Source organism: Gallus gallus, chromosome 3, assembly GCF_016699485.2.
Source record: "Gallus gallus isolate bGalGal1 chromosome 3, bGalGal1.mat.broiler.GRCg7b, whole genome shotgun sequence".
Lineage (NCBI taxonomy): Eukaryota > Metazoa > Chordata > Aves > Galliformes > Phasianidae > Gallus > Gallus gallus.
The window spans coordinates 90,917,685-90,943,272 of NC_052534.1; the positions used below are offsets into that span (position 1 = coordinate 90,917,685).

Below are 25,588 nucleotides of genomic sequence, written 5' to 3' on the forward strand. Positions count from 1 at the left end.
AGTACAGCTACATAATCAGAACATTTCTTACAGAGACAACAATAATTTCTCACATGAATGTGTAATAAAATGTCTAAATGTCATATAAAATAAATAATTTATTTTACTTGGAGATGTGATTGTTTCACTTGAAATGGCAAATTCTTTTAGGCAATAAATACAATATTGTTCGTTTCAGATTGACCTAATATTTTTATTGTTTATAAGATTCTTGCTTATAAACATGCAAAAAGTCTCTTTCTGGCCTCTTGCTTTACAACACTGCTTCCCAGTCCCCCTGTGGATTTCAAGTATATGTTTTGCAAAAGGCTAACTCAACCTTTTTAATAAACAAACAAACAAACAAGTAAATAAGACAGCTATGGACATGAGACAAGGAAGTCACATTTGTCATTATGCCAGATGTCAGATAAAATTCAAACAAGAATTTGGCTACATTTGAAATGAACGTTCATGTAGATTTACTCCAGTTCCGATTGTACCTGATCACAGGTAATAGGTAAATAAAAAAATAATATCAAAATTGAACATGAAATTAAAGATGATCCTGGATGCCAATGTTGTAAATCATAGCTAAATTTCACAATTCAATGACTAGCTCCAACACATATTCTATTTTTCCACAACACTGAGTTAGCACTCTTGTACAATGTCAAGGAAAAAGAATTGATCAGTGCAGAAGATTTTGAATATTAGTCATGTACATCAGTGTATATGCTGGCACTGAGCTTTATATCCATCAGGAAGACACCATTAAAGTGAAATAACTTCAACTAATCTCGCAGAGCTAAAAGCGACTAAATGCACAGGGAAACAATTTGACACTTTCAGCCAGCTTGGTATCATCTGCAAACTCCCTCAGTAAGTTTGCAGATGACACCAAGCTGGCTGGAAGTGTCAACCTGTCTGCAGGTAGCGAGGCCCTACAGAGGGATCTGGATAGGCTGGAGAGCTGGGCTGAAGCCAATGGGATGGGATTCAACAAGACCAAATGCCGGGTCCTGCACTTTGGCCACAATAACTCCAGGCAACGCTACAGGCTTGGGGCAGAGTGGCTGGAAGACTGTGTAGAGGAAATGGACCTGGGGGTGTTGATTGACGCTAGACTGAACATGAGCCAGCAGTGTGCACAGGGGGCCAAGAAGGCCAATGGCATCCTGGCTTGTATCAGAAATAGTGTGGCCAGCAGGAACAGGGAAGTAATTATCCCCCTGTACTCTGTACTGGTGAGGCCGCACCTCGAGTACTGTGTCCAGTTGTGGGCCCCTCACTGTAAGAAAGACATCGAGACCCTGGAGCGTGTCCAGAGGAGGGCAACAAAGCTGGTGAGGGGTCTGGAGCACAGGCCTTATGAAGAGCGGCTGAAGGAGCTGGGATTGCTCAGTCTAGAGAAGAGGAGGCTCAGGGGAGACCTTATTGCTCTCTATAACTACCTGAAGGGAGGTTGTAGTGAGCTGGGGGTCAGCCTCTTCTCTCGTGTGACTAGTGATAGGACTAAAGGGAATGGCTTCAAGCTGCACCAGGGAAGGTTCAGGCTGGATGTTAGGAAATACTACTTCTCTGAAAGGGTGGTCAGGCACTGGAATGGGCTGCCCAGAGAGGTGGTGGAGTCACCGAGCCTGGTGGTGTTCAAAGAGCATTTGGATGTTGTGTTGAGGGACATGGTTTAGCGAGAACCATTGGTGAAGGGCGAATGGTTGGATTGGATGATCCTGTGGGTCTTTTCCAACCTTAGCAATTCTATGATTCTAAGATTCTATGAAACCAGTCCACATTTTAAAATCTTAATATAGTCAAATGGCAAATTTTCACTCTGTTACTTCAGTTAAACTTTTAGCTGACTTTGTAGATAAAAAGATAATGGAGAAGAGTAAGAATGGAATGAAGTACTGTGTTCACGTGATAAAGGTAAATATAATCTAAGATTAGGCAACTTATATAGAAGAATCTGAAATATTGTGCAATTTCAATCAAACTTTTTTTTTGGACACTGAATCTGCTCCTGTATTACTGAATGTCAGAATCTACTGCTGCAGCAGTCTGAAGTAGCTAGGGTTGCATACTGGGGAACAGCCAGCTCAAGTCAAAGACTGAAATGAACAAAACAGTTTTTGCAACAAGAATCTCTGCTTCTGAAATAAACTCCTTCAATTTCTTTGGAATTAATTTAATTAGCTCTTCTATGTATGTACCAAAATAACTGGAAAATGTGTAAGAAAAAATGTTAATTTCTTGGAGGTTAAGAAAAAGATCAATTCAAAGTTTTAGAATCTTTCTATTTCAAAAAGAAAACATTTGTACTAAAATAGATAGATATGTTTTGAATGAAATTGTGCTCCTTTACAAAACAAGAAAAAGACCAATCCAAGTATATTAGAACTGATGCACTGAAAAATAGAAATTTTATAAGAGTGCAAGCTCTACAGCTAAAAGTATGTTTTCTTTTGATCTTAATCTGTAGATCTAATCACATTAGTTATCTGTCTTAGGAAAACCAATGCTTTCTACAAGTTTTTTTGTTTTTTTTTTTTTTCCCCAAGAATGAGATATATAATACACTCTATCCTATTAGAAAATAAAACTTCTTTTTTCAGTGACATCAGCTTCAAACACAATAAAAGCTTTTAAAAATATATATATAAAAAAAACCAACAAAACATTTCAAAACCAAAATATAAAATCATCACTGACTAAACAGAAGAAACATGACTCCCACTGGAAAAAATATTGAACATTGCATGCTGGAGATAGCATAATATTTTGGTTATGAATTAAAGTCTTTCTAAATTTAGAAAGGAAAATGAAAACAGCTAAATACGTTTTAGCATTTCTGCCTAGAAAGCCCAAAAGAATACTACAAAGTCTTTCATGACAGAAGAAACATTAGTAAAAATGTGTACTTGTATAGCAGTATCTTTCTTTTCTCATCTGGGTATTATAGCATTTATAGCCACCTTTAGAGTTGGAATTATGTTACATTAGGCTTGATTTCCTGGGGTTGAAATTACCATCAAAGCATAGGAAAAAACACAGAATTGTACTGTTAAATTGACAGAACAATACTTTGTATACTAACAGCAAGACATTAAATTCAAACCACGAATACAGAAGAAAATGAAGTATTTTACAGTTGACTTTTGCAGATGTCATTTGAAAAACTATAAAATAGAAGCCTAAGTCAGTTAGACTAATGACAGAAATGAAGATATTTAACCAACATACACTCATGATCTGAAAATCCAGATCAGGAATTCAGTTGTCTCAAGACCCTTGTAACCTTTCTGAATGCTTTCTGACCAAGAGCTGACACTGATCTGCAGTGTTCTGTGACACCTACTTCTGTCATTGCTTTTATAATCAATGAAGATTCATCCCACCTTCTAGATGTCCCAAAACAAAAGATCAGAAGAGCAGACCTTTGTTGCTGAACAAAGTGTGAGTGGGGGAGAGGGGAAAAGGGGAAGAATATTAAGGCTAAGGGTATGAAAGAAAGCAAAACTGAACGACCCCAGAGTTCATGAGCAATATGCAGAAAGGAAGAGTAGTGCAGGAATGGAGGGGAAAGAGAGAATGAAAAAGAGGACAGACTAGACAGATCTGGAAACAGAGACAGAAATAAGGAAAGAAACAAAGAAAAGAAGACTAAGCTCCTTTACTTAAAAACAAACACATGCAAAAGGTTAATAAATTCTTTTTATTCTGCTTGCTAATTGCTTGAATTATTCATTTTTTACAGTGTGCTATTGATGTTTTTGGCACTTTAGAATAAAGCTGAACCTCTGCGTATGAGAAAGTCACAGCATTTTTTGTTGTTTTTTAAGGAGTGAACACAATCAACCACTGGCTCACTTATAAGGGGAAGATGCAGCTTTCCACCTCACCAAATCTGTCAGTCAGGAAAGTATTTAGATAACAGGGGACAGCACGCTGCTTTTGTTCAGCCACAGTACAGGAATTAGCGTTCATAGGATGGGGCTGCTCTCCTGCTACATAAAAGTCTTAACATCACCAGGAAGAAAAAAGAATCCACAGATGAACAGTGACTGAAAAGCTGAGCTGGGATTACACCTTCCTAACTGCAGTACTTTCTTCATCGATTGAAATAAACAAAATCCTGCCCGGCTAAAGAAGGTAAAAATAAGGGTTTGGTACTTAAGTCCTAGCAAAGACTCAAAAGGTGGTTTTGAAGGAGAAATATTTGGTCCCTTGTTGTAATTGAAGAAGGAGGCTGAGGCTGTTCCAGGCAGTGTGAAAGTACTGCAGAAATTAAAGTCTCTTCAAGGCGGGCAGTCAGTAATGTGCCCAGGGTTCTGGATGGGTGCATTTTAATTAAATCAAAGTAAACAAGTCACAGCGGGGCCAAGCGTGAGCCAAGCTGTAGGCAGGCTTGACAGAAGAGGTTTGAAGGTGAGTCTGAGGAAATCTGAAGTTGTTGAGGAACAAGGGAGAGGGAGAGAAGAGCTGGGTAAGTGCCTGGGGGAGAGTGAAGGACCATAACTGTATCTGCCAAATGATGAATAGCCCACAGCAGTGAGAGAGGATGGGTGCGTAGGCAGGAGGAGAGGTAGTATTACCTATCAGTGTGTGGCTGATGTATATAGCCCACCCAGGACTCATTATCAGTGGTATTCATAGTCCGCATGTTTATCCAGTCTTTACTCCAGACATCAACAACAAAATATTATTTGGAATTATATTTTAAGGTTCATATATGGGTCACTGGCCATACTTGGCATTTTAAACCACGCTGGTCCATTTCTTCATTCTCTTATTGGGGAACTGTGCAACAGCTGAGTTGCTGTACAAATACTCTACTTTTTGGAAACAAGTTTAGGAAAGTCTGTGGAGATGAAATAAAAGATGTTCCTCGGTTCTACTAACCAGGAATTCTATAGGTTGGGACTTGAAATATGTATTAAAAAAAAAAAAAAAGCATTTATCTCTTTCATTAGAGGCAACCCCTTCTTTAGGAGCTGTCTGATGTGACTAAAGTCAGAACAAAGACAACACTATGAATGGGTGTAAAAAAATGCAAGGTGGAAAACAAAAAGAAATAACAAAAAACAACAAAAATAATAATCCACAACTAACATTACAGAAGTGACCATCTGCAATCTTTCCCTTTGCACTTGTTTTTCCATGATGCTTTCCTTGGATATTGGACTGATGAAAAAATTAATAGAAACCTTGTCAAAAATGTATGTTAATGAGAAAAAGCACATGTGAGCAAGAGGTAGGATAATTAACAAAATACTTTTCCCTGCCAGATTTTTATTATAAAAAATGTAAATATTTGTATAACTTCAATGTTCAAATAATCTAATAGTTGAACCTGTTATATGGCTGTATCTAAAATCAGAATATCACTTTTTTGCACTAAAACAGTTAAGTCTATGGCCACTTATCTTGTGGCCATTTAGATGTTCGTTTCACTGATTGACAGAAAATCATGGACTCAGCCAATTGCATAGAAGAATTTCATACACTTATGGAAAGCAGACTTATTGTCAAATGCTAGAATATTCTCCAAACGCCATGTTTCAAGACATATCAAATAAAATTAACTGTAAAATGCTTTATCATTTAAAGATAAATGGAAGGGTCTGGCAAGTCATTACCTGTTTATGCTTCTCACCAAGGAGGTCTTATGCTAAATAAGAAATAAATTATATGAAACATATTGGTTATAATGACAAAAGTGCTTATTTTGAATACATATGTTTTGGCTGTACTGCTTTTGTGTGAAAAACAGGCCTTGGCTGTTTCCTGTAGTAACAAAGACACCTGAAAGAAGACTTTGTTCAACTGTAAATTAAACTTAATTGTCTGCGTTTACAGTGTCTGAGTTAACTGCTGGAGGTATCATGGGATATTTGTTTGTAGAAAATGCGCCTCTTTGATAACATAGAAGTAAGCATCTTGACTGTCAGTGAATAACAGCAGCAATGTTCTCATGGAAAGCAGGCTCTGATTCAGATATATTTTTTTTCAGGTCTTTTTTTTTTTTTTTTTTTTTTTTTACTTTGGCTCTATGTTTTAAAATTAACATGATTATGCAAATATAGCACAGGTGAGATGCATACATACGCCCTTGAAATTCACAACTTGTAGCCTGGAACCTCCACTTTTCCATCCCAATTTTCTTTGCTTTAATGCAGTCATCAGTCTTAAATTCTTGACTATTAAGGCTGATTTAACGATTATGAGCCTAGCCAATGCTGACTTTTCAGTGGGAATCCAATGGCAGGTGAAGTGGTCCTATTGATCTGCAAAATGAATAACCTTTCTTTTATCACAGCTGTCAAACAAATATCCCTAATTCAACAACAAAAAAAAAAAATGTCAGCATGGGCTCAAATTGCTTATTACTGAAGTATAATGAAATGTTTAAACTTGACTGCTGAAGAAAAAGCACGTGCTCAATTGCATTACTGGATAGACACCTAAATAAAGAATGTTCTAATCTTTCCTATCTGACACTAACCAGCAATTTCACAGTTGAATTTTAAATCTGAAATTGCATATACTGTTTTTGGTCCAAGGCCTGACAACCATGTGCTGGGAGGCATCTCCTGAGACCCTGCTGGGGCTTGCTCTCGGTTCTCGGTGGCCAGTAGGTCGATTGCCAGAATGCACAAGTGTCTGCTTATAATAATCTTTTCACTAACTCCCAAGCTCAGCTGCTGCATAATGCCACATCAGCAATATTTTTCCTGCTCCCATGACACTTTCTTCCTGTGTCTTGTTTTTTTTTTTTTTTTTGTTTGTTTGTTTTGTTTTGTTTTTTGTTATTCTTCTGGATTTTCTCCAAGAATGGATAACTTCGCCTTCTTTTAGCAGAGGTGTCAATAGGCAGTCTGCTCATCCTCAGCTACTGAAATATTTATCTTAGGGTTATATATGCATTCCAGACACAGACCTCATCAGCTGTAATTCTTCAAGTGAGCTTGTGGGTTGTTTTTTTTTTTTTTGCCTTCTTCACTGCAGCGCTGTGCTTTGGGAGCAGCAAAAATTCTGACACGCCTATATTCTGTAACTACTGAAACGCTCCAGTCCCACCAGAGCTTGAATAGGGATGCCACAGTTGATCAAACAATTTCCAGGCTGTTGCAGATCTTCTGAGAACTGCAGCAATTTTCATTCATCATCACACACCCAAGTAATTGAACCTCCAGGGCAATTCTGTCAAGCGTCGCACTTACAAGCATATGACACTGGTGGTGGTGTTATGACTGCAGTTCATGGACATTTAGGGAGAGGAGGCAGCAGGAGGAGAGAATGATTTGAATTACTTTTCAAAGTATTTAACCATTTTCTGCACAAGAGATAGGAACTATACATTGGTCTTAATTTAGTATTTCTTCTGTGGTAAGTTTCCTCCCTGTACGCCTACCCAGCTATCTTTGCCCATAAGTATCCAGCTGTGTAAAAACAAAAAAAAAGTAATCAAATCAGTAAGAGTGAACATTCTATCATTTGATTTAACTTTTTACAATGATCACTTGGCAGAAATAAGATAAACAGAAAGCAACGAGAGAAGAGAAGAAAGCATCTGTAGGCTTCGGTTTTGTCAGCCTTCTTTTTTACATTAGTTTAAAAAGGAGAGAAAATACCGAAATTGATTTGGGTATCAAGCTTACCTAAGAAATGGAGTGGTTCTGTTTCAGGACTATGTTTAATTCCTTCTATACGTTTAATTATGAAATTGACTTTTTTGTGTTAACCTTTTTTTTTTTTTTTTTCCTAACTGATAGAAAGCAAAACTGAAAAGCATCCTACTCTCTGAAGCTTTGATCTGCACTCAGACAGCGGCCCTTGAGCTTACCTTTGTTAACTGATGTAAACATCCAGGTGTGTTCTGAGGATCAAGGCTGTTTCCCCATTCAGTGCAATAAAATGGCAAGAGGCACAAAGTGACTTAAGAGTAAACAAAACATGCTGAAGAACAGACTGTTATTTTCTCTTTCATTTTCTCACACACATTGAAAACACAGAATCACATGTTAAGTGGTGAGACTTTGATTAGTCAGTCACTGTAGGATGCTGCTTGTTCTATCCTCAGTCTGCAATTACCCCCTGGAACTGAGGAAGGCAGAACAGGGCAAGGGTAGTGTGGTGAGCATTCAGAAGCCATTCCCTTATCCAGGGCTGCAGATTCAAGCCCTCAGTATGCACAGTTGCTTCAGCATCACACACAAGAGGGAGCTGCCTGTTGATGAGGAGAAGCCACAACACACAGGCAGAATTCAGCATCATAAACTTCAGAAACCTACCAATACCTCATATAATAAGCTTTTCCTTTACGTATTCCAAATATTATGCAGCAAAATTGCCTTTATAAATACTGAGGCACTATCTTTAGTAATCCATTCCATGGTATCTCCAAAATGCAATCTGTCTCCAAATGTCACCTAAATGTATTGGGATATACACCAAGATGTCACGCTTGAGATCTGATGATCCACGTTAACATTTTTTTAACTGGAAAAAATGTAAATAATAGCTTCAAATCATTATTCACCGAAACAGAGTACTTGTCTCCATGCAATTCCTTTGTTTCATTTTTATTCCTCACAAATGGAATCACAAGATGTTGACTGAGTTGTTTTTTTGTTTGTTTGTTTTTCTTTGGAGGTTTTTTTTTTTTTTTTTTTTTTTTTACCATTTTTAGTTAACGTGTTTACCTATTTTTCTTGAGTGGTTGTGGATAAAGAACCATCATCTGTCTCAAAGGAAGAATGATTATATACTCCACCAGCTAGGGCAGTCACAGAAGAGACCTGTTCTACATGAGGCAATAATCCAGTGCAGGGCATTCATCTGGAAGATGGGATCTCAGCTTCAGAGTCCCTTTTCCGAACTAAGCAGGGTAGAGCCTGCAGGGTCTTTCACTTCTGAGAGTAAGTTTGTCAATCAGCTATTAAGAATACTCATCTCACCAAACATCGGTAAGCACGCCGTCACCTGCATTCTTATATTTCCATGAAAAGTCTTCTTTTCCACAAGTCTGACCTTCCCTTTCAAAACGAAGTTCAACCTAAAACGTTGGTTCACCAATTTTAAATTAGGATTATTTATAGTTACTTCCCGTGAGCGGGGAGGGATGTTGTTATCAATTTTATTCCACCGGTAACATTGGCCAGTAGAAGAAGCTTGGCAAAAGCTCAGTACTGCTAGGAAGCTTAACTTATCTCTGCATATTACTCCCCTAATAAATTATGCAGCATTTACTAATGAATGTATTGCCTGCCCAAGCAAGAAACAAAATCATCTATTGTGCATATATTAACAGTAGATAGACCATGATACATTATGCTGCAAAGAAACAGAAAGAAGAATGGTGTGGCAATTTAGGACTCTAAATTCACAGTGAAACAGGAGAGATGTTTACCACAGAGTGAAAAATGTTCCATGAGGAGATTGTGAGTCAAAGAGAACATCAAAACGATGAATATTACAATGCATTTATCTGTTTCTAAGCCAGTAATAGAGGAAGATCCTGGCACTTCTTGTAATTGCCCTGCTGTGTTTCACATTTTAGTGTGAAAACAATTATCATTCATTTCTTCAAATTATGTTGAAGTGTTGCTTCTACTGAATAGTGTCACTTTCACTTCTCTGTACATTTGATCAATTTTTAGATCATACAGTTTATTAAGCAGATCTCTGTAAACTCAACCAAAACATTTCAGATATTACTGGAAATTTATAGTTTAGTAACCAACCAACCAACCACTACAAAACTAGACCAAGCATTCTGACCAGAGCATATTGGTAAGGTATTTTAAACTAACTATATGTGTTCAATCTCATCTTGTATTGTCACATTCTCACCCTACGGACTGGCAAGGCCCTATGTGATGCTCCCTCTGTCAATTAATAAGAGCTTCAAATGGGACAATGACTTTTTACGAAATTTGTTAAAAACAAACAAACAAACAAAAAACAAAAACAAACCAACCCACCAAAAACCAATGAAACAAACAAACAAGAAACCTAAACATTTCCTGAAAGATCTCTTGTTAATAAACCAGGCTATAAAAACACAAAATATCCTTTTGGGGGATTGCACTGTTTACTAACATAGCTTTTAAACTTTAAAAGTCTTCCAAGTGCTGATTTCTATGTGATTTTTTTTGGTTCTCTGTTGGAACCACTTAATTCTCTAGAAAAAGATTTATTTTGGACTGACAAAACAGAAATTCCAAATGTCTTGTACGAGTGACTATAATCTTTTATTTTCTTTAGATACAATATTATATTGCACTTAATAATGTATCAGCAATGTCCGAAAACACAAAATGAAACTTTACTATAATCTCTTTTTAATTGTAAATAATTAATATATATCTCTAGAGTTTGTGCTTTTTGAATACTACATGGAAGATAAAACTCTCTACGTGTTAATGGATAATCTCATTTTTTGTTACAGATATAGTTTATATTTTCTACAAAATTCTGATTACTACTACCCAAACAGTAAGTGTACTTTGATCACAAGACTTTGTGATCTGCCAGCTGGGAAAGCAGCTAATTAAGCAGTTAGTTTTTTATTTCGGCCTTTGTTAGTGTCCCGCTTCATACTGTCCTCCAGTTCTGCCTATAATCTCCACCATTCTCGGAGGCAGTAACAAATTGCCTTCTTCCTTCCCCTGGGAGTCAGAATGATTAATTTGTCGATGTCTAGTTAAAGCCTACTACAAAGAAACCAAGATCTTGAAAAGTCATAATATGTCTTCAAAGCCTGATCTTTCTGAAGGATAACGTTGGAAATACAGCACAGATGCAGACACAAAGCTTTCAGCCTCGCTTGTCTTGTAGAACAAACTCAGTGCAAAGTTCCCATTTCAAGCACATCCATCATGTTAGTTTGGGATGCCTTGTCATTTACCCTACATCAGATCCCAAGCTTGCTACTGTGAAGTAATTGTGGCAGAAAGGCGTTCATGTAGCTGAGCAGATTGCATGTGATTTTCTATGGCCATATTAAAATGCTAACATGGGGCAAGTTCACTGTGGGTGTTTAATGTGCCATGTGTCAGAGGGCTGGAAAAAAATCCATCAACATAATACAGCAAGAATTCCAATGATGGAATTAGCCTTGGCCCCTCTTCTGTTACCTCTTTCACCATATCGACAGCTGAGTTTTTCTGCTAGGTTCTGCTCCTGTATCTGGTTTCTGCAGTAAGAGAAATGGGTGTGTTTAATCTCCATCCAAGGTCTGTGTTTTATTTTATCACTACCTCACAAAATGAGAAGTTGAATCTCAGCTGTGTTCCTTCTGGAGATCATGCTCTTTTCTCCTCAGATTATGGGAAATCTGAGTTTACTGTTCACCTTTTCAGGTTAAAGGCATTGAATGCTAGCAGATATATAAGGGCTACGAAGATTCACAGGTGGCATATAAATCAATTTTAGCTTATGATGACATAAGTCACAATCCAGTGCGAGGAAAACATCTTACACAGTGTCATATTAAATAAAACACAGGTAGACTTTTTCCTTTTTTCAGTTCCTTCCTGCTCTTCAATATTCTTTGGGGACACTTCAGAGGTTCTTTATGTTTCCATGATTCTGCTCTGCTGCAAGTTTTATCATCTGAAACCTCACTTCTATTCCACAGCAGTGGCATCTCCTTTGTTAAACTGAATTCTGCCTCTTCATTACCTGAAGTCCTCCATCAGTCAGTTTTGCTGTTTCTTATTTAGCAATGCAGACTTCAAAACTGAGTTTGCCCTAGGCAGTGTTTCCTGGTCTGTTGCTGTTACAGTAAAGACTGTTGAAGCTAAGCAGCCCTCCATTTTTGGTTTGTTAGTGTATAAAGAAATAATTTCTTTTGTTATATTTTTTAGGTTTTAGATCAATATGGAGATGCTCAGAAATACTCAGTATAAGCAAGTCCCATGTTTAAAGCAGAGCTTGCTTTAAGACCAGAGTACCTCTGGTATCAAGCAGAAGCAGAATTCCGAAGTTACAAATAGATGCCCTTAAAGAAATTCTAATGGAAGAAATAGTCATAACATGTTCTTTTCTATGAGCGCTTTTACAATATGAAATAAATCATTTCAAGAAATCCTCTCCCAGGCTGGCTTTAAACTCTCAGCAGTTGGCTAGCTAGGAAACATAACAGACACATAAAACCTTATGGTAGTAAGAATAAGATTTAGGTAAATAGAAGAAAAGGGCAGAGTTTGAACTGCATGGGCTTTCCTTGATCTTAAAGTGCCTAGCATGTTAGCACAGGCCAAAAAAGCAGAATATTTTGGCTTAGCTTCAGGAATATCCCCCAGCTTCTCTGTGCTGTTTCTGTGATATAAGACAAATATTGAAGTGCTTAAACAAGTACATAATCAGCAGCTTCAACAAATCAGAAAGTGCAAATCTGCATCTCTAGCACAAAGCTGTTTGTAAAGCAATTGTATGCAATAAAGACAAAGGAAATCAAAAGGAAAAAGAAAACCCTTGCCTGTTCTTTGTTTGTGTTAAGGGAAATTCACTTTATATCAACGTGATGAGCTGAAGATTACTGAGGAAAAGGTAAAAGTAAAATCTCTACACTGCAGTTCATGACCACACAGCAAATCTGAAGACAATTTAGAGCCTTATTTCAGCCCATGAAATCCATGATTTGCAATAATCTACTTCAGGAACATTTTTCCGTTGCGGTTTTCGGATTCCGTTGTTAAAGCACGTCAAAGACTGCTGAGGTGGAACTACCTCAACACTAACTCTTATGTTAGTTGAGAAGCACTTTAAGAAGTTTCTTTTCAGAATGAAATCTGATTTGCAAACAGAGATGTTCTGTTCTCTGAAAAGAAAATGACATGCTACACTTGACAGGCAAAAAAATGCAATGGTATAATAAAAATGTAGCAGTTGAAAAAAGCACCTCAAGAGCTTACTATCTCTACATATTCTGAAAGAGAAATGATTTCCAAGTTTTAATAATTAGTCTATCTCATAAAGGAAGCTGACAATGGACATTAGTGAAACTGAGTGCAACACTCGAAGTTTCTAATTAAAAAAAAATGAGTCCATTCTAAGAAGTGAAAAAAATGATTCTTAAGTTTTACCACTGGGAGAAAAGAATCCACACAAGTTTCAGTTCGATGTGTGGAGTTAAAGCTGAGAAGCCATCACGACGGTAGGATCTCCTTGAGGAGATGCCTCTTGATGCAACCAGAAATCAAAGTTTTTAAGAAACTGGAACAATACCATATCTAGATTTTACAGATTATTATTATTTTTTTTTTTAGCATAATCATAGAATCACAGAATGACCTGGGTTGAAAAGGACCACAGTGATCACCGAGGTTCAACCTCCCTGCCATGGGCAGGGTCGCCAACCAATAGACCAGGCTACCCAGAGCCACATCCAGCCTTGGAGACAAATACTGAAGAGATTGCCTAACAGTCAGCTGCACAAGCTAATTGTTATTAACACAGCTGCAGCCACCATATCATTCATCGTTTTCATGGAGACTCCATCAGCAGATACAAAAAAGGATTTCCAACTACATAACCAAAGCTATTTTTTGTCACATATTATTACAGACAAATGTTGGCTTTAATATTTGATAGAGTGTGTGACCATTCCAGTGACTGAAACATATGATGAAAGCTGATGGAAAATAATCAGCAAGTACAGAAGTCAGTCTGCTTGAAGCTCTTTGCTGTGAAAGCCCTTGCTCTTTTTCTACATAATACTTCCACTAATATCAGTAGTAGTTCTGCACAGGATAAGAGCTCAGGATTTTCATACATCATTGAGGTGAACATTGCCAGAAGTTATCTAAGATTTATGCAAACACACTCTACAAGTCAGCATTCCTTCTGCATGGAAGTCTCATTTAAATTAATGCAGTTTTTGGCTTAGGGAAAGAATTCCTTCTAGCACGCTGTTTCTTAACTTTGCAGATTGATGACCCAGAATCAAAGTAAAAAATCATTCATGATCTGCTCTGTCAGAATGAAATGCATACATGGGTGCAATAAAAACCATATAATTTATTTGAGTAGGGGTTCAGAAGATGGATTGGAAATATTGTCTTGAAGGTCATGGTGCCTGGTGGTAGGAAGAAAATATTTATTTTCTGTTACGGTCGTACTCTTCAAACTTTATGGCAACTAGCTATTTTATGCTTTTACTCCTAACCATAACCTCTTTTGTATACAGAAGATTCCGTGATTCTATACAGCACTTTTTGCACCTGTCTGGTGTTCAGCTGCTAGAGTTAGCTCCACCTTTTACTGGAAGGCAGCAAATACATTAACAATTCCACTGCAGCACAAGCTCCTACATACTGAGCTGCAGGCTAAGGCAGGGCTAGCATTCCTTACCAAGCAATTGTCTGAAAATAACCCATCTGAGCACTCTCTGAGTTTGGGACTAAGGCACAAAGCCAGGGAACTTCAGCTCTTGCAATCTATCCTCTCCAGGTTTGCAGTGTAGAATCTCAAGTTTACCTATGAAATATGTTCTTTCAACTTTACTCAGTCAAATCTTTGGTGACACAGATAAGAAATGAATATTAAAATATTAAACAAATAATCTGTATGCTTTGGTAAAATTCCATTGTACTTCTTTTCCTACACAGGCACAAAAATATCTTTCTAACATATAAAGGAAGCCAGAAGCTGCAGGCAATATTCAGGAGCCATTGTTGCTCAACTTACAGAGATCAGTTATGTATATGGACAAAGGACTATTACAGTTAAATACACAAACTCTAAGCATTGCAGAGCATCAGAATTAGAAGTAAAGGGAAAGAAGACAATCTTCAAGTACAGATTGCTCACACTATTTGAGATAAACATTTATGATACATCATAAATGATACATCATCACTCCAAAACAATGTCTTTAGAGAAACATGCTACTGCAGAAATGAACGTACAGCAAGCACATCTCACAAATACCAATGACCACTGAAAACAAGACATGCCATTCAATATATAGAAGGACTGAACAGCTAGCAAAATAAGAGCAATGACAAGAAATGTGTATTCATAAACATATAAAATTCGATTCTGAAGTTAATTTAAAACACCAGCATCCTTAAGGCTGCACTAGCCTTGCTTATATTGGTTCCTATTCCAGCAAATGCCTAAATCCTGTCCTCTATAGAACTGAATAACATGCAGCTGTTGTCAGAGCGAATATTCACATTACTAAAGCTGCATGCAACCTGAAGTGTGCAGTGACTATCAGCTTCGAGACCAGCTCTTCCCACACATACATGAAACGAGCTTTCCATTTACTCACTCACACTGAAACGGGAAAGAAGAGATGATTCTTGTGTTTGCTTTTGTTGAGGTTTTTAATCACAACAGTGTAAAATGAACGTAGAAATAAAACCGTCTGCATTTGGGATTACATCGTATTTGTCCAAATTAAATCAGCTTTTTTTAGTTTGCACAACCCAGGAGAGTGAAACAGTAGATGAAGAAAAGGACAACAATGGTGTTTTGAGAGCAGCTGTTTCACGTACATATAAGAAGAAGAAACTGAGAAATTAGTTTAATTTATACTAAATATAAATGACAAATAAAGGCGAGGAAAACATTTTTTAAAGAAAACTTGTTTGTTTGTTTTTAAGAACCTTTTCTCTTTTGAGACTTTGCTCTTCAATTACCACAAGATGTTCCATAAAGCAAACAGATAAAAAGAAAGACTATGTGTCACACCTGGCTTATGCAGGCTCTACTCTTTTAAATATCTTATTCCTGACTTCAGAACAAGCAAATAAGATGTGCAAATTTATTCCTTGTTGTTGACAAGTATTTGTATTACTAATGCCATATATAACCTTACAAGTTTGCGAACTATATGAATATAAACTATACAATTTAGAAGTGTTCACATTGAAATCTTCAAATACTTCAAGTGTAATCAATCACTGTGTGCTTTCTATGCAACTAACTCTGTAGCAGATGCACTATAAACAACTTCTGCTGTCTGCTCAAGTGCAGATAGGAAAATACAATAGCACTGTGTTTCTCAATAGTGTTATTCAATAGTGTTTGAATAAAACCATACTGTACCTACTTCCTAGCAATCTTGACACACCAGAATAATACATACTGTGAATATATTACACCTTGTTATCCTAAGGAAACTAATCAGTAAAATTTGACACATTAGCCTATCGAGAGATTTAAAAATATTTAGATTCATGCATTCTCCAAATCTTGCAGATTATTTTATTGCAAAAACTGTCTAGCGTAGTAAGTAAAAACTTGGATATTTCCTTATGCTCTAAATGTAAAAATAAAAATCAATATCTTTGCACTGTACAATAGAGAATGGTAGCAATATATTTCTATGCAGTTTGAAAAGGTTTCCATGAAAAGGTTTTCCATGAAAAATCAAAGCACTTTGCTTTGAGCATAGTGCCAAAAAGCAAAAAGAGAAGACAGACATATTAGCCATACTCTGATCAGGAGGCAGTTTCATACCACTAGGGATTTTACCAGAACCCGTTATTAAAATGTTAGCAAGAAGCTCACAATGGCATATGAATGTGACTGCTCCTGCAGACTGAGGAGCTGGCATGCAAATAGATCAAAGCAAAATTCACTTTAAGTCCTTGGCTCTGTATTTCCATAAAATCTATCATAATGGACAGAATAAAGATGGAAATATGTCACCCACCTCAAGCAATAATTACGAGTTGTCATTAGGGCGATAGCAGGAACAGTAATCTATATAACTATTTTAGTGGTACATACACAGCACAAGAAATCTTTCTAATTTGATAAAATAACGTGAATTGTTTTTATAACTCATAGGAAAGTAAGCAATATTAACATTAGGCAAAGTAGATTTTATTATGTGTTATTATTTCCTTGAAAATGTCACGGTGATGTGTCATGAAATACACGTGCCTTCCATAGAAAAATTCAGGTTTTCTTACTGATAATTGTTGGTGTAGTAAATACAGAATAAGTATAAAAAAAGTGAAGAGTTAAGGACTCTTGAAAGTCACTGCTAACAGTTGTAAAACTGCCAGTTTTCAGTGCCGATTACTGAATGCTGAGATTAGTGAAATGAAGATTAGCAAAATTCCCTGGGGTTATTAACATGCCTGTAACAGTGTTCCACTAGATACCAACGGAAATGTTTCTATTGGAGCCAGAACTACACAGATGTGGCACTGTCAATATTAAGATATATATTACATATTTAAGATACTTTTCTGAGCTACTAATGTCCAGAATTCTTTATTTTAATAAAAGGGAAAGAAAAGAGACTTATTTCCCTCCAAACTCCAGCATACAAGAATTACCAAGAGTACAGATGGCACCAAAGCTGGCAGTACCTGCAGCAAATGCTCCACTCTAATATTGACATTTACATGCACGTATCCTAAAAAGTCATATTTTCCTCCAGAAAAAAGGTTTTTGTTGTTCCTGTCAATTATTTACATTCAAAAGTTAAAGTACTTGTATTTCCCAAATTCTACTGAATATTTCATGCATCTTCTGAGTGAATGCACACAATTCAACAGTGCCATTTGTCTTGATTATGAAACATTCAAAAATTCTTTTACTTCAAAAAAATTACTTAATTGCATCCTTAACATTTAATTATATTAAAAAGCCTTCCATATTTAATTGACATAAAATCGTGTATGGGTAAATGAGTCACTGACATTCTCTCTGACATTCTTGTAAATTTGGTATAAATTTTACACAAACTCATTTCTTCTCAGAGATAGACAAAATAATGTTGGCATCTTAGCTTGAAAATGTAAACTAGGCCTAAATAGAAGGCAGAAGAAGGTTCCCGAAACAGGCCAGGCCCAGTGGGGCATTCGGTTACAAATTAACCAAAACCAAGAATGAACAAACGGTTTATGAAGCAACAGCTTATACATAGGGGCATCATCTCCTTATCTCCTTTATCTATTAAAAGAGTGGTTGTTATTTTGTTTGTATAAAAACATTATTGAAAATAATTAGACTTGTCCCTATTCCAGATCCATAGGAATATTCTTACTGTTGACTGAAACATGCAGCACTAATATTAGTCAGTCACAGAAGTCACATCATGGAAGTAAATTCCACAACTGCATGTGCCCTTCTGAGCTATTCTTGTTTTGCTTTGGATTATTTACTTGCTCAGGACATAATAAACAACTAAAACTTCTAGTTTTCCTGATCCCATGGAAAAATGGGACGCATCATTTATCAAGAACGTGCAGTAGGGGTATATTGTTTTCTTTGATTGTTATCTTCTCTAAATAACACAGAGCAAACCATCTTGACATTCATTCACATAGGTCCGTTCTTCACATATTTTCATCAAGTTTACTACGTCTCTAGACACCTACTCCCTTTGCTATGTTCTTTCCCAGTGGTGGGGCCAGTAAAGATTCAACTTGGTATTTCATACTGGGGTACTTCTAATATGCACAGGTGGTATTTTAATGTACTGCATTGTAATCTCCATCTCATTCCTTGCAAATATTCATATTTTGTTTTTATTTAACTGTCATCTTAATTAGAGGTCTGGAATGAACCATTTATAATGAAAGTTGAGTCTTCTTTCTATGCTGTTAATGTTAGCACAGATCACAGTAAAGTACAGAAGTACTGTTTCTCATAGCCTTTCTGAACAGCAGTGTCTTTCTGGAGAGCCAGACTTGACTACTAAATGCTGTGGAATTGAAAGGACATTTGCCACATCATATCTGCAGTAGAATGAGAAGTGCGTATTACAGTCTGCACATACACTGCAAGATCAAGAGGTACCAGATAAAAGGGTGAACAATAGGCTGAACTGCCTACTATCTACTCCACAGTCTGTGCTTAATTGCTGTGAGTATTCTATTACTCTTATAATGCATCAGAACTTCTACATGGAGATGTTCATTTACATCACAGAATATTTCTAAATAAATTGGAAGTTGTTATCAGCATTGCGCTCACAGTAGAGAAAGCTTAATACAGCAAAGTTAACACAGCTTCTCTTTCATCAATGGGTATAAAGAAAAAAATCCACAGAGCAACAATTATTTAATCTCAAACTGAGAAGAACACAAGCCCATAAGAACATCAGCAGGGGGTCAGATCAAAGGCCAGTTCTCAGTGTTCTCACTCCCATGACTGCCACCAGCATCTACTTGGAGAAAACAATGTTTCCATTTTCTCCCAGTCTTAGAATCATAGAATGGCCTGGGTTGAAAAGGACCATAATGATCTCGGAGTTTCAACCCCCCTGCTATGTGCAGGGTCGCCAACCTCCAGACCAGGCTGCCCAGAACCACATCCAGCCTGGCCTTGAATGCCTCCAGGGATGGGGCATCCACAACCTCCTTGGGCAGCCTGTTCCAGTGCATCACCACCCTCTGTGTGAAAAACTTTCTCCTAATATCTAACCTATAGGACAGCAATGTCTAAGCAGAAGCAGAGCACACTATGATGTTTTACCAGAATCTGGTAAACTATAGCTTCTAGTTTCCAGTGGCTAAAGGATTTCCTAAGGCAAGTTGAATCATCAATATTTTTCCTGAGACAAAAATGCTGGACAGAACCAGAACTTGTGTTAATTCTCACAATTGACTAGAAACAACTCTGTGCAGTGGTAGGCCTCTCTAGCACATTTTCCAGACCTAAGTATTCAGGTAAAGCTTGTTTTATAAAGAATCCAGGGACACAACTTTTTATTAAGAAGCTGAAAAGTGCAGGTATTGTACAGGTATTGTACAGGACTGCCTACTTATCTTTCAGAAGGAAATAAACAGAATAATCAGAAAATACTGGAAAAAACATAACAAAACAAAATGACAACAACAAAATAAAACAACTAACCCATGTCATGAATAGAACCAGTAAGTCACTGGTGGAGTTGCATAGGATATAAAATAGGTCTGGAAGAGAAGCTGTTACTTTCACAGTCTTTGAGAAGATAAGAGTGATGTACTGAAACCTTAACAGCCACAAAGTTAACTTCTTTGCTGTTTTGATAATATAGACAATTATGTTTATTAATACGATACCTTCATGAACTTCTGTGAATAACTGACATGAGTTAGAAGAAAAACAACGTCTGCTTCATGGAAGGCGCCGTGTGGAAACATCTCAGGACTACACTACCCCTCTAACAGGGTATGCTGGCTGTCACAAAGACTCAAGTCACACACGTGTCTACAACATGCCATTCTCACTTCAAAGTGGAGCAGGAGCAAAATGCAGTGTTTACCATGGCAGTGTAACCTGTCTGATGCAGATTGCTTCCGCAAAGGAAACAGCTGTCATCTGCCTGAAAACACATCCTTGCTATGAGCTTCCGGAAGATGGAGCAACCCAAAGTAGCTGCACTCATGGGATTTATCAAGAACACTACCTCTGTCTTCTGCAAATTTCATTTCCTCTCAGCACAAGACAGGCTCCTTGGTTTTCAAGTAACTCACACTGACAGGTGTGGCATCTGACATCCTTGTCAAAAAGCACAGATCAAACCTATGATTTCTGAAGCAGAACATGTAAGCCTTTGCAGCTCTTACAAAAGACAGCCACTTAAACAGAGACCTCAGTGTTGACCAACTCTTTCCCTTTAGATTGGTTGCATAGGCAGACACAGCACATGTATATTGTATATATGTATACATGTGTATTTACGGATCTACAAGTTCCACAGGCAATACCTTTGAATGACTGAGATGTGGAATGTAAATTATCAATTACAAGCATCTCCCTCCCACAGCAGATCTTTTTTATTCTGTAAAATATGCATCTAAATTGTCCTGCAGATGTGTGGCAATGTGTGCAGATAAACAAACTTGCTTCCTGAACTACAGAACTAAGTGCCAAATCTCCGCAAAGGGCTCCCCACGAAGAGGGGAGAATTAATAGAGTTAATAAGTAGCATTACAGTAATGCTGTATTTGAGTGGGGAATTTGGTGATCCAAGAGACATCATTCTTGGGAAAGTTCATTTCTACACAACTGAAAACAGCATTATGTTCCCGAGGACCATTCCTACAGCAATGCATACCGTTATCTTTTGACTATATGGTTTTAGCTGCATAGACATTAAATATTTTTACTGCTGCTTTATTTTATTTTAATTCCCTTTTTAAACCATCCTTATACATAAAGTTTGAAATGCGGAAGTAGTATGAAAGAACAGTGACAAAAAGAAAGGAGATTGATACAGCAGGCATAGTATGCAATAAAAGAGAACTAATCTAGTGTATAACTTCTGAGTTGGATGACCCTATTATGAAAGGTATAACTCATAAAAGGCAAATAAACATCTGCCTTATTTTTCCTTCCCATGTATGTATCTGTGGTATTATGAATTTATCAAATACAACACAATGAAAAGAAACTAAACAAGAAATGGCTATTTACAAAAGGAATGCAAAGTCCAAAGAAAATCTAAAACATTTTTTTTTCCCAGCAGATGGTAAATTTACTGAGTTATATCAGTAGCTGCAAGGTCTGAAAGTCTTTCACTTTCAGACTTCATCTCGTTAACTTCTCCCTCCTAAATATATGGAAATTGAAAGCTTGAACTGTTTTTCAGAAACTTTTCAAGACATAAAGCTGAACCTCTTTGAGAAGAACACACCATCTATAATTTTTTTTTTTTTTTTTGAAGAACATACTTTGCTTCAGCAGTTACATTTGCTATTTTGGACTGCTTTTCTTAGAAAGACTCCAGATGGTTGATCTGAAACTAAGGTTAACTTTTTTGACATTTTCTCAAAACAGCACCAATATGCGTGTAAAGGAGAAAGAGAGAAGAAAAAGAAAGGGAGAGAAAGATTTTCTAAAGTAATGACCCGCCTCAAAAACCACAGTCTCATTACTGCAGTATTTATTTACGTAAATTGTGGGTCTCACCATGGCATTTAGTTAATCACTTGGGGCAAAAATAACAACCACCAAACATCCTCGCTTGGGCATATATTTGCACTGCATAACAGTTATTGCTTAATTACCCTTATTTCAAAAGCAATATTTATTCGCTTCACCTGCTAAAATGTGTTAGCCTCTCTGTTCTCCGTAAATCATATCAAATATAAAAACATTTTCTCATTTCCCTTTTATTTCCAATACTTTTGTTTTCCAACAGCAAAGTGATGTCCTTAGATGTCTCTTCACACTGTCTCTTACCCCAAATCAGTTCGACAAACACACAAAAGAATAAGAAGTAAATATTTCCATTTTTGCTCTAATGGAATATTTGTCCTTTAGGATATTTCCTGCCTGGAGCACATACCATGCTTTACTCAGCTTAATTGGATTCATTTTTGCCATCTAACACAGGGAAGAGTGTCTTTCATTCATTCTCATCATTCAGATACCATTTCCAATCTCTCGCACTTGTGTCATTTGAGTCAAGCATTCACCACTAGTTGCTTTGAAAAATATGAAGAGGAAAATATGCTCACCTTCAGGCTCCCCACAGAGTGTACACTGTGACTCTGGAAAGAAAAAGAGAAAAATTATGATTTATTGTTTTTAAGATCTGTGTGGTGTAGAGTTATGAAGTCGTAACTACGTCCAAATACAACAAACTTTATGGAACTCAGATTTAGCATGGAAAATGCAATTCCATTTTCAGTATCTATTTCTTTAACAGTTGCAACGTAACTTTCAAAGGAGAGTTTTTGCAAAAACCATTTTCTAAACAGAACTCTAAAAGTCCCTGGTTTTATTTATGTAAGTAGCACCTCCACATACTCCAATCAAATGCAGGTAGCAGGGCTTTTGGGTTCAGCGTAACTTTTTTGTATCTGTTGCTGTAGATCAGTGACAGCAGCCACTCAAATAGAGTTTAAGCCTCTTAATATTTTATCATTGGAGGCAGTAAACAGTAAAAGCGACAAAGTTATTATATTCCTTTCTCATAAAAGACTTCCAAGTCTTTCCAGGCAAGTGAATAAGTCAAATAGTCAATGTAAAAGTGCGGTGATAATATACAAAATTTTTGAGTATAGAAAAGAGGGAAGTACAGCTTTATTATAATAAACACACAGTATCTAAATGTGCAATTATTGTTTTCTTTACACATAACTATTTAGAAGCTGTCTGTCTTAAAAATTACGTTGCATAATGTACAAATACGTGCACATACAAAGGAAACACTTTAAACGTTCTTTGCTTAAGATTGAGTTTTGTCAGGTGTTAGCATCAAGCTGCAGAACAAAGCTGTTATTTAGAACCCAAGCAACAGAATCCAATGAAATCACAGGGTCTGCAATCAAGCTGGTAGATAACACTGATAAAGATGGAAAAAGTCTTACTTCAAAGCAGAGCAGTATATTTTACACTCACAACTACCTGGAATCTCCATCTTAACCCTCAGATGAAAAGTGATAACTCCAACAGCAAAAAGTATTCTGAAGTAAATAAACATATACACAGGCACACACATAGAAGTATGTGTATATTTTAATACAAACAAAGTACAAAAAAAACCCAACAGTTCAGTGCTCCTGGTTATATGCAAATCCCTTAACTCAAAGCCTGATGATATTTTCTTCTGTCCTTGAATGCCAAATGGGAAACCATACTTTAACTGTGATTTTGATTTTAAGAAAAAAAGCCAAGAATATAAACAGAAACACAGAATATGAAATGCATACACTGGGATGATTTGACCTTTCTAGTGCCACTGTGACATTGCCAGTTATTTAGAAGTTCTTTCTCCGTACAGATAAGAGTCTATAACTAAATAACCCACTGTTGTAAAGGTACTTGACCCTACATGTTTTAAAAAGTTATAGTTGTTGCTTTTTAATGATGTCAGCAGTTGTAGCGTACGTGATGGAAAGGAAAGAGAAAAGCAATGTTTATTCAGGCAACTCTACTACTGTTGTTAGGCAGAGCACAGTTTTTAAAACATGATAAAGTTGCATGAAAGAAAAGAGGAATTAATTTTGATCCAGGCTGGCACTGTGAAACATGCTGTTGACTGGTTTTCTGACAGACCCAGCAGCAGTGACAAACTGCAAACAGCACCCCAATGGCTGTCTTGGGAAAACCCACCGGCAAAAAGCATAAAAAAGTTTAGTGGCAGATAGCACCAGGCTCTTTTTTCCACTGCTGGATGAAAAATGCACTTGTCGCAACCTGGAGTGATGCAGTGGAAACAGCACAGAGATTTTTTTACACTTTTAATTCAAAGACTTTCTGAGGTTGGACTGAGAGGGGCTGCCCATCTGTCTGCACTTTATTGTCCTGATTGATAAGGAAGAACAAGCTGGAACTCAGTTTCTGAACTCATGGCTTTCTGCTGATCCTCTACGTCCTGCTAACAACATGCTTCACTGGTTTGCTACAGCCCAAAGAGACTGCCTGACATTTTTTGCAGCCCTCAACACCGTTTTCCAAAGGTCCCCACTCAACAGCACAAATTAATAGCTTCCCTCTTCTCCCCATCAGTGTACCTCAGTGCCAATACCCAAAAAGAACAGTTCAGTTGGAAAGGTCATCTGTTTCAACTATCATATATCATCTATTCCAACTGTCTGACCTGTTCAGGGTTAAGCAAAAGTTGAAGTGCATTAACAACATTATGCATATGCCTCTTGCATACTGACAGGCATGGAAAATCAAATACCTCTCTAGGAAGCCTGTTCCAATATCTGAGAATACAGAAAGGTTTCCCAGTGCCCACTCTGACCCTTCCCTGTGCCATTCCCATCCTGTCATCAGTTCTCAGGATCAGAGACTTCTGCACCTCCCTCTGCTTCCCTTCCTCAGGAGCTGCAGAGTGCAATGAGGTCACCTCTTGGCCTGCTCTTCACTTAGACAGCCTCCATGTCCTCAGCTTGCCCCAGCCCTTCTATCAGCTTTGATGCCCTCCTCTAGATGCTTTCATGGACCTTAATATACCACAGCACTGTTGCAAATCTGTAGCACAATAGCCTAACTCATAATAAGGCTTACTGATAAGACTGGTGCCAGGAAGTCACCCAGAAGTTTGCCAGCTATCCACACAACCGCTGATGGACAACCACTCATTTTGGCTTTCTTCCAGGTGTTTGCTTAAGGTCCTGAGTTTACGAGCAGGCTAGGTGCCTCTTCCCTTTGCATATGATGTGGGAAATAATTAAGTCTATTTAGATCCACACATCCTCTGGTAATTGTTGAAAGATTGCATGCCGTACATTTCCAAGCCTATCTGAATATCACACTCAGATATTTCTACATTTACATCTTTCATAAATGTAGACATCTTAAAATCTTGTGAAAAAGATGGGTATTGAAGCTTATTTCAACTTTCTTTTTTTTTCTTCTGGAAGGAAATTGCTGCATCTTGGTAGAAAAGCTCTCTCAGGAAGATAGCTAAGTACAAAATACCTGGATTAATTTGGAATTTTTCCTTTCAATCTAATTTAAATTTCAGCTCTGGGATGGCAGCAACCAAGGACAAAACAACAGTGTAAAAAGTTACTACTCCATCAGTTGAAATGACAATACTGAGGCTGAGATGCACGTGACCTAAGATTGCACAGATCACCCATCATGCTCTCATTGATGTTTAAAATATAAATTAATATTTAAAGATTTATTAATTAGTGGAAATCTATATTATGATAAGGTAAATCACTTTTTGTAAGTGCAC

General features: G+C 37.1%; 1 protein-coding gene across 2 annotated transcripts in view; it reads right to left on the reverse strand.

Moving 5' to 3' along the window:
- Window positions 1–25,588, reverse strand: part of DLGAP2 (DLG associated protein 2) — a 456,527-nt gene that overhangs the window by 215,764 nt on the left and 215,175 nt on the right. For both annotated transcript variants that reach the window (XM_025149071.3, XM_025149074.3), the window contains exon 3: window positions 22,407–22,439. In XM_025149071.3, the coding sequence (XP_025004839.3) occupies window positions 22,407–22,439 (33 nt within the window). The remainder of the gene's footprint in view (window positions 1–22,406; window positions 22,440–25,588) is intronic.